The 14,126-nt window shown below is 39.3% G+C and overlaps 1 protein-coding gene across 1 annotated transcript in view; it reads left to right on the top strand.

The window, feature by feature from the left end:
* Window positions 1-12,656, top strand: part of ABCB1 (ATP binding cassette subfamily B member 1) — a 95,857-nt gene extending 83,201 nt beyond the window's left edge. Inside the window, exons 23-27 of the mRNA XM_023736058.1 lie at window positions 1,017-1,173; window positions 1,670-1,867; window positions 8,539-8,745; window positions 11,263-11,409; window positions 11,995-12,656. Of these exons, the coding sequence (XP_023591826.1) occupies window positions 1,017-1,173; window positions 1,670-1,867; window positions 8,539-8,745; window positions 11,263-11,409; window positions 11,995-12,201 (916 nt within the window). The 3' untranslated portion in view covers window positions 12,202-12,656. The remainder of the gene's footprint in view (window positions 1-1,016; window positions 1,174-1,669; window positions 1,868-8,538; window positions 8,746-11,262; window positions 11,410-11,994) is intronic.
* Window positions 12,657-14,126: the final 1,470 nt, after the last annotated feature.

Raw genomic sequence — 14,126 nt, 5'->3', positions numbered from 1 at the left:
AAGCAAAGGACCTTTTTAACAATATTCCAGGACTTGAAGCATTGTGCAAAAGGAAGTAGATTTTTCTTCAGTATGGAAAAGGACTTTTAAACAATTGAAATAATCAAAGAACTTGCTACTTCCTAAAACAGAGGATGAAAGCCAGCTTAGAGGAAGTGTCCAGGCACAAACATTGAGAGAGAGTTGGAGTTGGTCATCTATAAAATCCTTTCCAACTTTAAACTGCAATGATTCCCACGTCAGAGATTACAAATGGTAATGCATCTTGAGGGCAGCATAATATCTGCGTCTGTAAGAAACTCTCCTTTCTCACAGCTCAGTTTTTTTTAAAGAACCTGATGTAATTCCAGCATCACTGAGTGTATCCATTATCTATTTACACAATAATACTGCGTAACAAACAACCATTTAACTTCAGTGGCATATATATAATGATCAACATTTATTTTTGCCCACACGTCCATGGGTCAGCTGGGTGGTTATGCTGATCTAGGCTAGGCATAGCTGGTCCCAGTTGGGCTCACTCATGTGTCTGAAGTGAACTACAGGCTAGCTGGCTGGGACTCACTCAGCTCTTCTCTTTGTGTGTCTCATCCTCCAGCAGGCTAACCTGGGTTGGTTCTCATGGTAGCAGCAGAGTTCTGGGAGAGAGAACAAAGCATGCAGGGCCCCTCTGAGGTGTAGGCTTGGGACCGGCAACATTCACTTCCAGGACATCCTGTTGGCCAGAACAAGTCATAAGGCCAGCCCAGATTCAAAGGGAGAAAAATAAACTCTCTTTACATGGAGGAGAGCTGGAAAGTCACATTGCAAGGAGGCGAGGATACAGACAGAAAGTGGTCAAAAAAAGGGCAATTTTGTGATCAGTCTATTATGTTGATATGAACTTAAATGAAAAAGTTTTTTTTAATTTCTGTTTTGTAATTATTTGAGGCAGTGCTGTGGTTGTAGCAATGTCAACTTTTGTACATTGCAGTCATAACTCTGTGCACCTATCTTATCTTTGTTTTTTGCAGGGTGTTTTCAGCTGTTGTCTTTGGTGCTATGGCAGTTGGGCAAGTCAGTTCCTTTGCTCCTGACTATGCCAAAGCCAAAGTGTCAGCAGCCCGCATCATCATGATCATTGAAAAAATCCCTGTAATTGACAGCTATAGCACAGAAGGCCTGAAGCCAGTGAGTTCAATATTTCAGTTGTATGATCTTCTCCCAATTCCTGAATGAAAGTATTATGAAAGGAAATTTAATAAAAATAGTTTTATTTGCTGATGATAAAATGTTCCTGATCATGGATTCATTTTAATAAATGCCAACAATATATGTTAACATCTAATCCTTTTGTATAACAACGTTATAGTGAGATAGGAATACTGCTCACTTTATAAGCAAATCCTCTTGATCAGATTTTATTATATGTAGGCCACTGTATTCTTGGGGAACAGATATGAGTTATCACATTTGCACAATAACAATATATGCTGTAAAAGCACTGACTCTCTTAGAACTTAGTTATTAAATTCTAGCAGTTTGAAATGAAACCCAAATGGCGTAACACAAGGTCACTGGCATAACACGAGGTCACTACCTTCTGACACGTGATGGTAGAGTGGGATGGTTGTACAATGTGTTTTCGGTATTGCAGCAATCAAATTTAATGTTGCTCTGATTCTAGAATACGTTAGAAGGAAACGTGACATTTAATGAAGTTGTGTTCAACTATCCCACTCGGCCAGACATCCCAGTGCTTCAGGGGCTGAGCCTCAAGGTGAAGAAGGGCCAGACGCTGGCTCTGGTAGGCAGCAGTGGATGTGGGAAGAGCACGGTGGTCCAGCTCATTGAGCGGTTCTACGACCCCTTGGGTGGAAAAGTGGTGAGTACACATTCGCAATCAGCTCATTTTAGGTTTTAGCCTGTCTGAATGCCTGAATGTATGTAACACTTGTGACTGTAAACCATGATTTTTCAAACATTTTAACAATGACCCTGTTTAGATAAAAGTCTGACATCCTAGAAATGGTCTCCAAGCTGTGCCATCTGTCCCAGCCTCTCTCTCAATAATGCTTCTCAACTCTCCCCTGTAAGCAGCCTTCTTAACCACCACCTACCTCCCTTGCCTTGGTTAGGTTTCAGCTTACATGAGAAGAGTCAGCAAAAAAGTGAAGTAGCCAGGAAGAGAAGAGGGGCACTAGGAGAGACAGTTTAGATGGAAGCCAATGATGGGGATTGTTTCAAGAAGGAAAAGGTAGCAATCAAGGACAAATGCTGTGGAATAAGATGAAGACTGAAAAGACATGACAAGATTTGGCAATTAATAGCTTGTTTCCAACATTTTAAATTATTCTTAGTGAAGTGGTGTTAGCAGAAAACATTTAAGTGAGTGTAGACTGTCAAGAAGATTGAAGATGAAAGAAAAGCAGATAAGAACAGTAGCTTGAGTGGAGAAGCAGAGACCAGGGAAAATTTTTAGGAGGAGGACTCTTGAGCGTTTTTGACTGGATGAGACAAAACCATTGACCATTGATGTATAGAAGGCATTCAAATACCTTCTAAGGAAAAAAAGTGAGTTCAACAAATTGAGGAGGTGGATAAAGAAATTGGAGGAATTCCCTTTTGTTTCCTGAACTAAAAGGGTTAGTGAAGGTCAGATCTATTCTTTCAACATTCAGCAAACCTCTATTGAGTGCCTGTCAGGTGAGATAGAAGTATTGAAGGGAGTAGTGAAATTTCTACACAACTATAGTAGAAAATAGGAAAAGAATCAAACTAGAAAGGAATAGAATTTGGAGCAAGACATTTTCATTATGTAGGTTCTTAATTACTGGCTATACTCGGGTGATATTCAAAATATTTAACGATTGATACGGCATGGAAGAAGTCCTGGTGGCACAGTGGTTAAGCATTTGGTTGCTAACCAAGAAATTGGTAGTTGAACCCACCAGCCACTCCACAGATTAAGATGTGGCAGTCTGTTTTCATAAAGATTACAGCCTTGGAAACCCTATGGGTACATTCTTCTCTGTCCTATAGGGTTACTATGAGTCAGAACAGACTCGATGGCAATGGGTTAAGTATGGCCTGGGCACTGACCAATCAGAAAGGATGCCTGCTTTTAGTACAGTCTGTATGGTGCATACTGGCTCCATAGGGGCCATAGTTGCATTAATGATTAAAGTAGAAATAGAATTTTCAAATTGTAGTCTGGGGCTCTTTTTAATTCCCTACAACAATCACCATTGCTCATAAATACCTTTTATTGTATTCAAAGACAGTTATACCTTTGCTCAGTCTATTCTTCAATAGCTGTGTAAGTCTTGTTATTTATTTTTAACTAGCTTTTTCTGTATTTACTGTGAATTCTAGTTTTGTGCTTCAACTCTGGGGTTAAAGTTTGAAAGAAGGACTCTAAATGAAGACCTTACTGACAAATGAAGCAATTATAGGATATGTTAGTTCTCAGACACTGAGTATGGTCCTCAGCAGCCACATAGCAGTGTGTTAAATGTTGAGCTATAATGAGGCATAGGGTGTGGTGTCTGCCCTTGACCGAGAAGACGAAGCATATACGTATTGCTGTATTACATCCAACATGTTCACTACCAAATGAGTCATATGGTCCTTAGGACTTTAGAGGAGAGACCTACAGGAGTTAGATTAAAGAAGGAGGCAGTGGGCCTAGAGCTGATTCTTAAGGGATAAGTAGCATTTGCATAAGTGTGAGCAGTCAAGAAAGCATTTCATGCAAGAGAATGTTTATGAGCTGCAGTTGTTAAGTGATTAGTTCACAATACAGCAAATAGGTCAGTTTGACTGAAATAGGAAATTAAAGTCATAGTCCTCAAACTTCTGTGATATTTAGGAAAGAGTCCCTCCCCCGCAAAGAAAAAAAAAAAACCCATGACCCTTCTACTGCACTCATAATCACTTTCCAGTGGGGGAAAAGCACTTTGTGATAGCAAAGTGTTAAAGCTGAAAACAGCAATGGTGAGCAGCACACAAGTAGAAAGTAAAGATTGATTATCCTACCAATAGGTAAACACAAGGAGAGCATAATTAAAGACATGGACAATATCAGTTATCGTGCAGTGTAGGAAACAAACCACTCTAGGTATTTTGAGTGGCTAAGTATTTAATACAGGGAATTAGGTGCCTACAAAATCATTGGAGGGGCTGGAAGAATGGAAATAAAGGGGGGGCTGCTCCTGGACTTAAAGATCACAGCACTGCAGCTGCGATCCTACATCCAGGAAGCTGCAGAAAATTATGCCAATGTCATAGTTATTCCAAACCTGAAGAGACAAGACCAGAGTCTTGCCACTGCAAAAAGGTCCATCTGCCAGAGGGTATGTGTTAGCCACCCCTGCTTCTTGGGGAGAATTGGCCTCTGCTTCCCAGATTTTACATAGTACATCTGACGAAATTACTTCCAGAACCAAGGGAGTCTGGGAAATATTTTTAGCCTCCCAGTACCTTGATATATGGAAGGGCAGAGACACAGAAGAATATGGAAATGAACGTTGAGTGCCTAAGAAAATAGCCATCTCAAGACGACAACGACACCGATAATGCACTGCTAACAAAGTCTCCTCATCTATTGCAGGAATACCATTATCTACTCCCATGCGTTTGCACTGGAGCTTTGAAATATTGCCAAGTGGTGTATAGTAGGCTGACTTCTTAGCAGAAGTGGCCTCAGTAAATTCCAATAAATTCTCAAAGTTCCATTTCTCAGTGTACCAATTTTTTAATGTATCAATTAGTAACCCTTGATAAATCAGTTAGTTACTAGTAATTAGTTCTTATTATTTGAATTTGAACATCATTTGATCGTAAGAATTGAAGAAAGGACTTGACCCTGAGGACCATCCTGAGTTCACTAAGATCTTCACAACCAACAGAGGGCCTTGAATCGTATTTTGAGAAGCACTGACTGGAGCTGTGGTTCTCAGACTTTGGTGTGTAGCAGAATGGCCTAAAGAGCTAATAAAGAACACAGCCACCCTGACTCATTCAAGTGTGTTAGGACCTGGCCTTTTATAATTTCCCCAGGTGATTCTAATGCCAACCATAGTTTGAAAGCAACTGAACTGATAAGTTTGAAGGAAAAGGTTTGAGTTAAACTGTGGAGACTCTTAAAAAAAAAAAAAAAATCAAGCTGTAGAATTATGACGAGGGGAGGATCCAAGTTTTGTGGGGTCTGAAGGTTATACAATTTTAGGGCCTCTAGTTAAAAGAAAAGAATACAAAATTAGGTACAAAGTTAATAGTTAAAACAGAATGAAAAAAAATCACAGTAAAATACTGGAACCTTACAGATTCCCGTCCCTTTCCTCTGTGCATTCTGTAGGCACTTTACCATAAATGCTTATGTGGAAGAGTTTCCTTACTGCAACCTGGCCTCCCTCCCCACCCAGAGCACTGCTCTAATCCCAGAATTTACATGCAAAAGAGGGCCTTGAAGCTTAAGCATCTGTAGCTTCACCGTTAAATCCTGGGTTTGAGTCTTTCCCGGATCTTCCTTTTCTCCCCTCTTTGTTCCATCCCATGCACTGCTGTCAGAGTCCTCTTTCCCCTTTAGGACACAGTTAGAAGTCTGATGTCAGTTGTGTGGATATAACCCAGTGGGTGCCTGGGCCAGGATGGGGACATTACTCTTTTGAGGGAGGACAGAAAATACATATCAATATGAGACACTTGTGTTACCAAAACTCAACCCATAATGTTTAGATCCTGCCCTGGCTCCCCCAATTACTAACTGCGTGACCTTGTGCAAGTTGCATAATTTAGCTAATTTCCTTTTATGTAAAATGGGAATTAAAATACCTTCTACCTCCCAAGAGTTGTTATGAAGATTAAACAAGAGAATGCTTGAAATATGCTTATCATAGAGCCCAGAATATAGTCAGTGCTCAGTTTTTAAATCTATTTCAGAATAAATACACGTAGAATGATACATATTTAACTTTTGATTATTTGTGCTGTGAAAGCAAACAGTAGAGTTAACAATCTACAATAGAGATAGTCATTTTAATATGATCTTTTATTATTCCTTACCAATATATTTACTTTCCCACTTACATTTTTATTTAGGCCAGTGGCTTTTGAATAGTTTTCACTGAACCCCACACCCACAGTTCCTTGGTCTTCCCCCAGACCACCACCCCTGCTTCAGCTAAATAACCTCTACTTTTCTCTGTTTTACATTTTGAGCTCCTAAGTACAGGCAGTCTTCCTAGTTACAAACAAGATCCATTCCTAAGTGTGTCTTTAATTGAATTTGTAGGTAAGTGGGAACATGTACATAACAGTTCTTATTTAGCCTTACTTTAGTGCAAGAAAATGCTCGAAGCCTTTCCAGTGATTTAAAAGCTGCACATGCCACAAGTGAAGATTGTGATGAACAATTTGCTGCGAGTAAGCGTTCGTTCAGTTGTTTCAAAGTGAAGGCAAGTTTACATAACATTAAAGGGCAAGTAGGAGTTGTCCATAAGTCAGAAGTTCATAAATCAAAAACTGTATGTTTTTGCTGAATAAAGGATTCTTTTGCTAACAGAGGTTTTATCTAGTATGCAATTCCAGTGTATCATGTTGGGATGAGAAGGCCCCAAAGTGTTATCCCATTCGATTTGATGGGGAAACTCATTAAAACTTGCTAGGGTAATCCAGATTTGTCTGTGATTATATTAGTTAGGCAGTGTCTGTTTTCCTCCTCGGGGTATATGCCTGGAAAAATAAAAACAACTCCTTCTGTTCTCAGATTTCCATTTCTCAAGTATAGTGTTCCATCTAACAAGATCATCTATTTGGCCACATCTTTGTGTGGTTGTTACCACCTCTCTCTACCCTCTACTTTCCACTTTCACTTGTTAGCACTGTAAGGCAGCCTGGAGCATAGTTCACAGAATAATCTCCATGGCAACTGAGGTTGGTACTAACAAGGTGATGGCTGTGCTTTCCATCCCTGTATCTGTCAGCTTCACAAACAGAAGCTCTGTGGCTGCAGCATAGAGTACCCTGCCCCTGGCCAGTTGTCTCCCAGAGGCACCTGGCCCAGCACACAGGATACAAAGAGTATGTATGGCTCAATACACAGTTACCACCACTACTGGAAAAACAGCTCGGAGCACATAACCCAAGTGATGCTGAGTCATGGTATCTTCTTCAGAGGTGGCGAGCACCTCTCTCACTTGAACATCAGAGTTCTGTTACACAGCAGTTCTGCTGGGTAGACATAATCAGCATCAGAGTAAGGATTTTTAAGAGCAAGGCTGTAGGGGCACTCCCTCAGCTTCTGCAGGATAATTCAGAGAACCAGATTACTAGAGAAAGGGCAGCCTCTTCGTACTCTTTTGGCTCGGAATTCTAGATGTCCATCCATGCTTTCATCCACCCATCCATTTATCCATTTATTTAGGTAGTTCAAAGTACATCACACACACAACTACAAATCACTGACAGTTCTTGGGCACTTTGTGCCTGGCACCGCTGTAAGTGCGATGCATCGTTTAATCCTCAACTCTCTGAGCTCAGTGCTCATCATTACTCCTGTTCTACACACAAGGAAACAAAGTCTTAGAGAAATTCACTTTCCCAAGATCAACAATTAGTTAGAAATACAGCAACCACTCTCCCACACTCACTTTTATTCTATCTGATTCCTCAAAGCCTGATCCTACTTAAATAAGTCAGATCAGAAACCTGAACTTTCCATCCATTATGTGATCATAGCTGTTATTCTGTTCCAATTCTGGCCACTCTTCTGGTGAAATATTGAGACATGAGAATGAGGATGCCAGGATACATCCCAGTAGAAGCATTGTATTAGTTTCCTATTGCTGCTGTAACAATTACCACAAGCTTAGTGGCTTAAAACAGCACAGATTTATTATCTTATACAGTTCTACAGGTCAGAAGTCCAAAATGGGTCTCACTGGGATGCCATCAGGGCTGTGTTCCTTTCTGGAGGTTCCAGGAAAGAATCTTGTTTCCTTACATTTTCTAGCTTCTAGAAGCTGCCCACATTTCTTGGCTCATGGCCCTTTCCTCCATCTTCAAAGCCAGCAATGGCCAGTCTACTCTTTTCTTTGGAGACACTCTCCTACCTCTTTCTTCCACAGTTAAGAACTCTGTGATTACATTGGGCCCACCCAGAAAAACCAGGATAATGTCTTATTTTAAGGTTCTCTTGTTAGCATACTGAATTCTATCTGCAACCTAATTCCCTCTTGCATAGGTTCAAGGGATTAGGACGTGGACAGCTTTGGGGGGAGGAGGGTGACATTATTCTACCTGCCACACACACATGTATCAGAAACCAAGGTTAAAATGTAAGAAGCATGACAGTTCCTCAGAGCCTATAAGTATGCCCTTATTCAACTAACCTTAACAAATCAAACTAAAAAAAAGAAACCAGATTTTTCCTCAGTATCACAGTAATTTGCTGGTATGGAAGGATGCTATTTTAAGGTATGAAAGAATGCTGTTAATTTTGCTAAATTGTAAGCGTCCTGGCCCAGAAGCTGATCTGTAAATTTGTGTTTTCAGCTTATTGATGGTGAAGAAATAAAGCATCTGAATGTGCAGTGGCTCCGAGCTCACCTGGGCATTGTATCTCAGGAGCCCATCCTGTTTGACTGCAGCATTGGCGAGAACATCGCCTATGGAGACAATAGCCGGACCGTGTCACAGGAGGAGATTGTGCAGGCAGCTAAGGAGGCCAACATACACCCCTTCATCGAGTCGTTACCTGATGTAAGTCTCTCCCAAATTAGGAGCTCCAGAAGCATGTGACATTTCACTGGCCTACAGTTTGAGTTCTAAAGGGCTGGGTTCCTAAAGGTGAAGAGAAAAAATCCAAACACTCCCCAACCTGTATACAAGCATCTGACCACACATCCTGTCATGTTTACCTTATTGCCCAACTCTCCCTGTGAGGAAGGGGATGGAAGTGTTAGACCAGTTTGGGTTTAGGGAAGAGGAACTTTCTAGGAGTAGGAGAACTGGAACAACTCTCTAGGTCCCAAACTTCTAAGCTTTAAGCTCCATCTCCCTTCAGACCTTGGGGAAACTACTTATGTCTAGGAGGCCTTTCCTTCCAAGCCCAAACTCAGTATCAGTCTCTACTTGTGGAAGAGCTGCTTCTGGTCTTTTGAGAAAACAGGCATGACCATTTTAACCTGTTTCTCTCCTGACCTTCATCCTGCCTCCTTGCAGCTCTCCCCCAAGCCTCAAACTTTACTGTGAAGTCAGGCCAGACCAGGCATCTGGACCCAGGCCAGAAAGAAGGCTTTCTGACTAGGGCTAAGCCACTGGAGTGACTGTAGTGTCATGTAATCGCAGATGTAATTGCACATTTTGTGGGCCCCAAGCCCTGCTTTCTGAGTTGATTGCTGAAAACTTGGAGCTCATTGGGCTGTGGTCCCTCGGATGTCCTCTAAATGCTCCTAGGAAGGTGGATAACAGGGAACCTCCCACCCTCTCTTAGGCTCCTTTAGGTCCTGTTGGTTTTTTTTTTAAGTGCATCTCCAGCCATCTAATCTGCCTTCTTTCCAGTATCACTGATATGTTTTTTTTATTGTAAGGACATGTCCCTGCCCCCTAAAAAATAGAGCTCAGTAGCTTCAAATGGTAGGGGAAGGCAAGATCCTCGTGGGGAAGGATGGCAACACCAGGTAGTCCTAAGTCTTCTGAAGAGTCATGTTTTCCTTAGGTTCTTGTTTGGATAACTGTTGCCACCAAATTACAGGCCTCAGGGAGGAGCCATTGTTTTCCTTGCCCCTGAACACTTTAGCACAGCTGTAGATAACTGAGATAACTGACCCCTGTGGAGGCTGGAACATTTAAAACACAAAGTTCTGGTCCCCTTTACTAATAAGGAGGGAAGTAGTTACACTACCAGTCAGAATCGACCCCACCGCAGTGGGTTTAGTTCTCAAAGTGTGGGTGTGGATCAGCACGTCAGCATCACCTGGGAGCTTGTTAGAAACACAAATTTTCAGGCTCCGCTCCAGACCTGAGTCAGAAACTTTGGAGGTGGAGCCCAGCAATCTTTTTTAACAAGCCCTCAGGTACTGCTGATGCTGGCTAATGTTTGAGAACCTCTAGGCTAAGGGGAAGGAGCCTTGGTGGCACGGTGGTTAAGCACTCACCTGCTAACCGAAAGGAGGTTTGAACCCACCAGCTGCTCCGAGGAAGAAAGATGTGGCCGTTTCCTTCTGTAAAGACTTACAGCCTTGGACACTCTATGGGACAGTTCTACTCTATCCTACAGGGTTGCTATGTGTTGGAATCAACTGGATGGCAGCGGGTTTGGTTGGGTTTTGGTATCACCAGTGTGGAACAGCCAGTCCCATGTGTCTGCCAGAGTCACCTGGGGGCTCCTCGCTCCATCTGCAGGTAAAGACCTCGATCTGAGTACAAGAGAACTAAGGTTGCCTGATTTAGCAAATTAAAATAGGCAGCCATGTAAAGAACATGAATTTCAAAGTAAGTCTCTGGGTGTGAGAATCAGAGCCCACAATTTTGCTAAAATTTCAGCCTCGCAAGGACTGAAAATAAGAAGATAGTATTGTTTCCTATGTTACACATGCTGTCACGTCAGATTTCTGCTCTTTTCTACATACCCTTTAACTCTTGTCCCTATTTTCTTACTGAATATTTATTGACAGTTATCTGCTGTGGGAAACAATATTTGAGGAATTTAGGAAGAATTCTAAAAGTAAAAAAAAAAAAAAATTCAGCTTTCAGAGTTAGATATCAAAATAGAATTATTTAGCATTCATTAAACTTGTTTAAGCATTGGAGATAGTTTTATAAAAACAGACACCCAAAGGCGGACTGTGTCCCAAGAATGAGTGTTTTCCTTTCTTTTAAACGATGCAGAGAGTGCCACCTGCTGGTTATAAATAAAATGATCTTCAATTATTTTGTGTGTAACTTCTTCAAATCAAACTTCGTTTCTGCTATCAATCCTTGTCCCAAACATAAGAAACCAGATAACTGAAAGAAACTAACATTGCAATAATATTCTTCTTCACATAATTGTTGGCTTGTTTACACTAAAACATATGCTTTTAAGACCCAAACATCTATTTTCAAGAAGAGAGGTTAAAACATGCCATTTAAGCCTTTTTTTATTGTTGTTTAACTCTCTGTGGACCCATTTTTAGCTTTGTGAACCTATACTTTTTTGTGGAAGTTGTTATCCTATCTTCTGTAAGAACTTTGTCATCAGTTCTACTTTCAATAATAACAAAACCTGATTTACAGAAATATAACACCAGAGTAGGAGACAAAGGATCTCAGCTCTCTGGTGGCCAGAAACAGCGAATTGCCATAGCTCGTGCCCTTGTTAGACAGCCTTGTATTTTGCTTTTGGATGAAGCTACATCAGCTCTGGATACAGAAAGTGAAAAGGTAAGGATTAAATTGGACTCATTCACACTTTAAATTAGTTGTCATTAAAAGGTTTAAATTTATGCTTTTATCTTCCATAGTAGAGACTAGAATTTAGCCAGATAAGTTGTTACTCATGTCAGCTTTCAGTGGAATTTACACTGAAACAGCTTTTTGTAGCTGTCATTCCAGAAAACTAAGCTGGCACCTGGCAAATTAGTTGTATAGCACTTAAGCTCCAAAAAATAGCCCTGGATCACTTTGTATTGGTCTAAGAATCTGCATTCAGGAGGCATATTTCCTATTTCTGCTGGCAGTGTCAGCTCAGGAACCAGAGGGAGGGCAAAACAATCTGAAAATCTGTCTGTCCCTTAAGGTAAATATCAGCAATCATTCTCAGTTTGAGAAAAGGCTGAGTGCTAAGATGTCTGAAAGACAAACTGAGCTTGTAAAAAGGAAGAGAGGTTTTCAGTCATTCTGAGATGTTCCCTATCTTACAAGCTTTGCACAGGCTTCCTAAATTTGCTGCTTTTTTGGCTTGTTATGGAGGAGGAGTTAAAGGGAGAAGACTTTGCATCAGAATTAATTTATGTGATTACTGAACAGGTTGTCCAAGAAGCCTTGGACAAAGCCAGAGAAGGCCGCACCTGCATTGTGATCGCTCACCGCCTCTCCACCATCCAGAATGCAGACTTAATAGTGGTGTTTGAGAATGGCAAAATCAAGGAGCATGGCACGCACCAACAGCTGCTGGCACAGAAAGGCATTTATTTTTCAATGGTCAATGTTCAGGCTGGAGCAAAGCGTTTGTGAACTGTGACCACATGAAATGTTAATATTTTCTAATATTTGCATTTAAATATGGCATTTAATCAAAGTTAAAAAGCAAGTACTACTTGGAAAAATTACATAGTTACCTGTTTAACATTCCTGCCACAACTGAAGATGATTTCACCAAGTTGTGAGTCTTCAGAGACTTCATAGTTAAAGGAACAGAAAGAGAATCATCATCAAATAAGGGTTTAATTGCATTTTAAAATGTATAAAATAAATCAAACTAGAGTTTTAAAAAAATAAAGTTAATTTTGTTTATATTTTCTTATTTGGACTATAACTGACGACCTTGCTAAATGATTAGAAGTAGCAAAAAGTACTGAAATCTTTGCATATAAGCGCCTGTAATAAAACTTTAATATGACTGGAGTCATCTTGTCCAAAATGCTTGTGAATATATCATTTCCCAGTGGGAATATTGCAGATCATTTATGCTTAAAAAAAAAAAAGGGAGGGGGTCTTTAAAAACACCCATTAGTGTTAAACAGTTTAAATAATAGTAGGAATGGTTAAACAATTAAAATAATTCTTAATCAAATTTTTTCATTTCTGGTCCTATAGAACCACCTGGCCTCATTCTTGTACTTGATCCTGCTAATTCATGCATTTCCACATATGATGACTCTCAAACGATCACAAATCAATACAAGATTTAGGGGTAGAGGTAGAGACTTAGGGGATGCATAATTGTGAAGTTGTATATTACTCTGACGTACGTTGAATGCTTTGCTTTGCTCTTATAAAGAGCTCTTAAAGGACTTTATTATTTTTGCACTTTCAAAAAAAAGCTATTCTTTTTCTGTTTTTATAATGAATTACTTTTCCCAGTAATTGTTCTTTTTCCAAAGTTGATGCTTCTGGTTTTCAGATGTTTAAACTGTGTCATGAGTTTAAATATATTATTATGCAAACATAAGAAAAAAAAAAGACAGAGAATGATACTCTACAAAAAAAATTAGCTACAAATCACTATAAACAAGCATGAAAGTTGGAAATGAAGCAATATAATCATGTTTATTATAAAATATTGATCCTTAATATATAAAGAACTTAAAAAAAAGCTATCAACTCCAAGGAAAAAGAGGCAAAGGGACATGATCAGGTAATTCCCAAAGAAGAAATGCGTAAGAAAAAAGTGTACAATCTTAAAGAAATGTGGATTAAAACAACATACTTTTTGACCAGTACATTGTCAGTGAATAAAAAGACAATATCTAGTGTGAGCATTTCTTATTGCTTGACTTAGTCATTGACATAAACTTCCCCAATCATTATTTGACAATGCAAATGAAAAATGTTTAAAGTTTGCATATCCTTCTCCACAGAATTCCAATTCTAGGAATTTAAGAGAGAGATAAAAAGATGCTTATTGTAACATTACTTGTACTATTGAAAAACTAGAAATAATCTGAAAATTTAACAGTAAGAAGTTACTCATTAAATTTTGGTGCATTCAAAAAATGAAATACTGTACAATCATTAAAAGTAACTTGTAGAAGAATATTACCAAAGCAAATAATTTTGTGTAAAGAAAATTGATTACCAAATGGTATGAACAAATATGGTAGCTTTTATGATTTAAAAAATATAAACATACAAATATAAGTATATATGAAAAATACAAGTGAGAGACACTCCAAAATAAACCAGAATTAGAAATTATTTTTGCAGATTTTGTTTCTAAGTTTTTATCTTTGTATTTTTGTAAATTTTTAAGATTTTAAAAAGTGTGCCTATTCTAGAAAATTTACACAAATTCATACAAATAAAAGTACAAAACAATGTCACTCTTAGTTTTACTTCCCAAAGATGTTGATTTTTTCCTTAACTTGTGTATCTGCTATAGGAAGCTTTCTTTACATGTGACTTCGCTGTTTTAAAAAAGTTCTTTGATGTCTATAAAA

Source organism: Trichechus manatus, unplaced genomic scaffold, assembly GCF_000243295.1.
Source record: "Trichechus manatus latirostris isolate Lorelei unplaced genomic scaffold, TriManLat1.0 scaffold00085, whole genome shotgun sequence".
NCBI lineage: Eukaryota > Metazoa > Chordata > Mammalia > Sirenia > Trichechidae > Trichechus > Trichechus manatus.
This window is presented reverse-complemented; position numbering and strand designations above follow the sequence as displayed.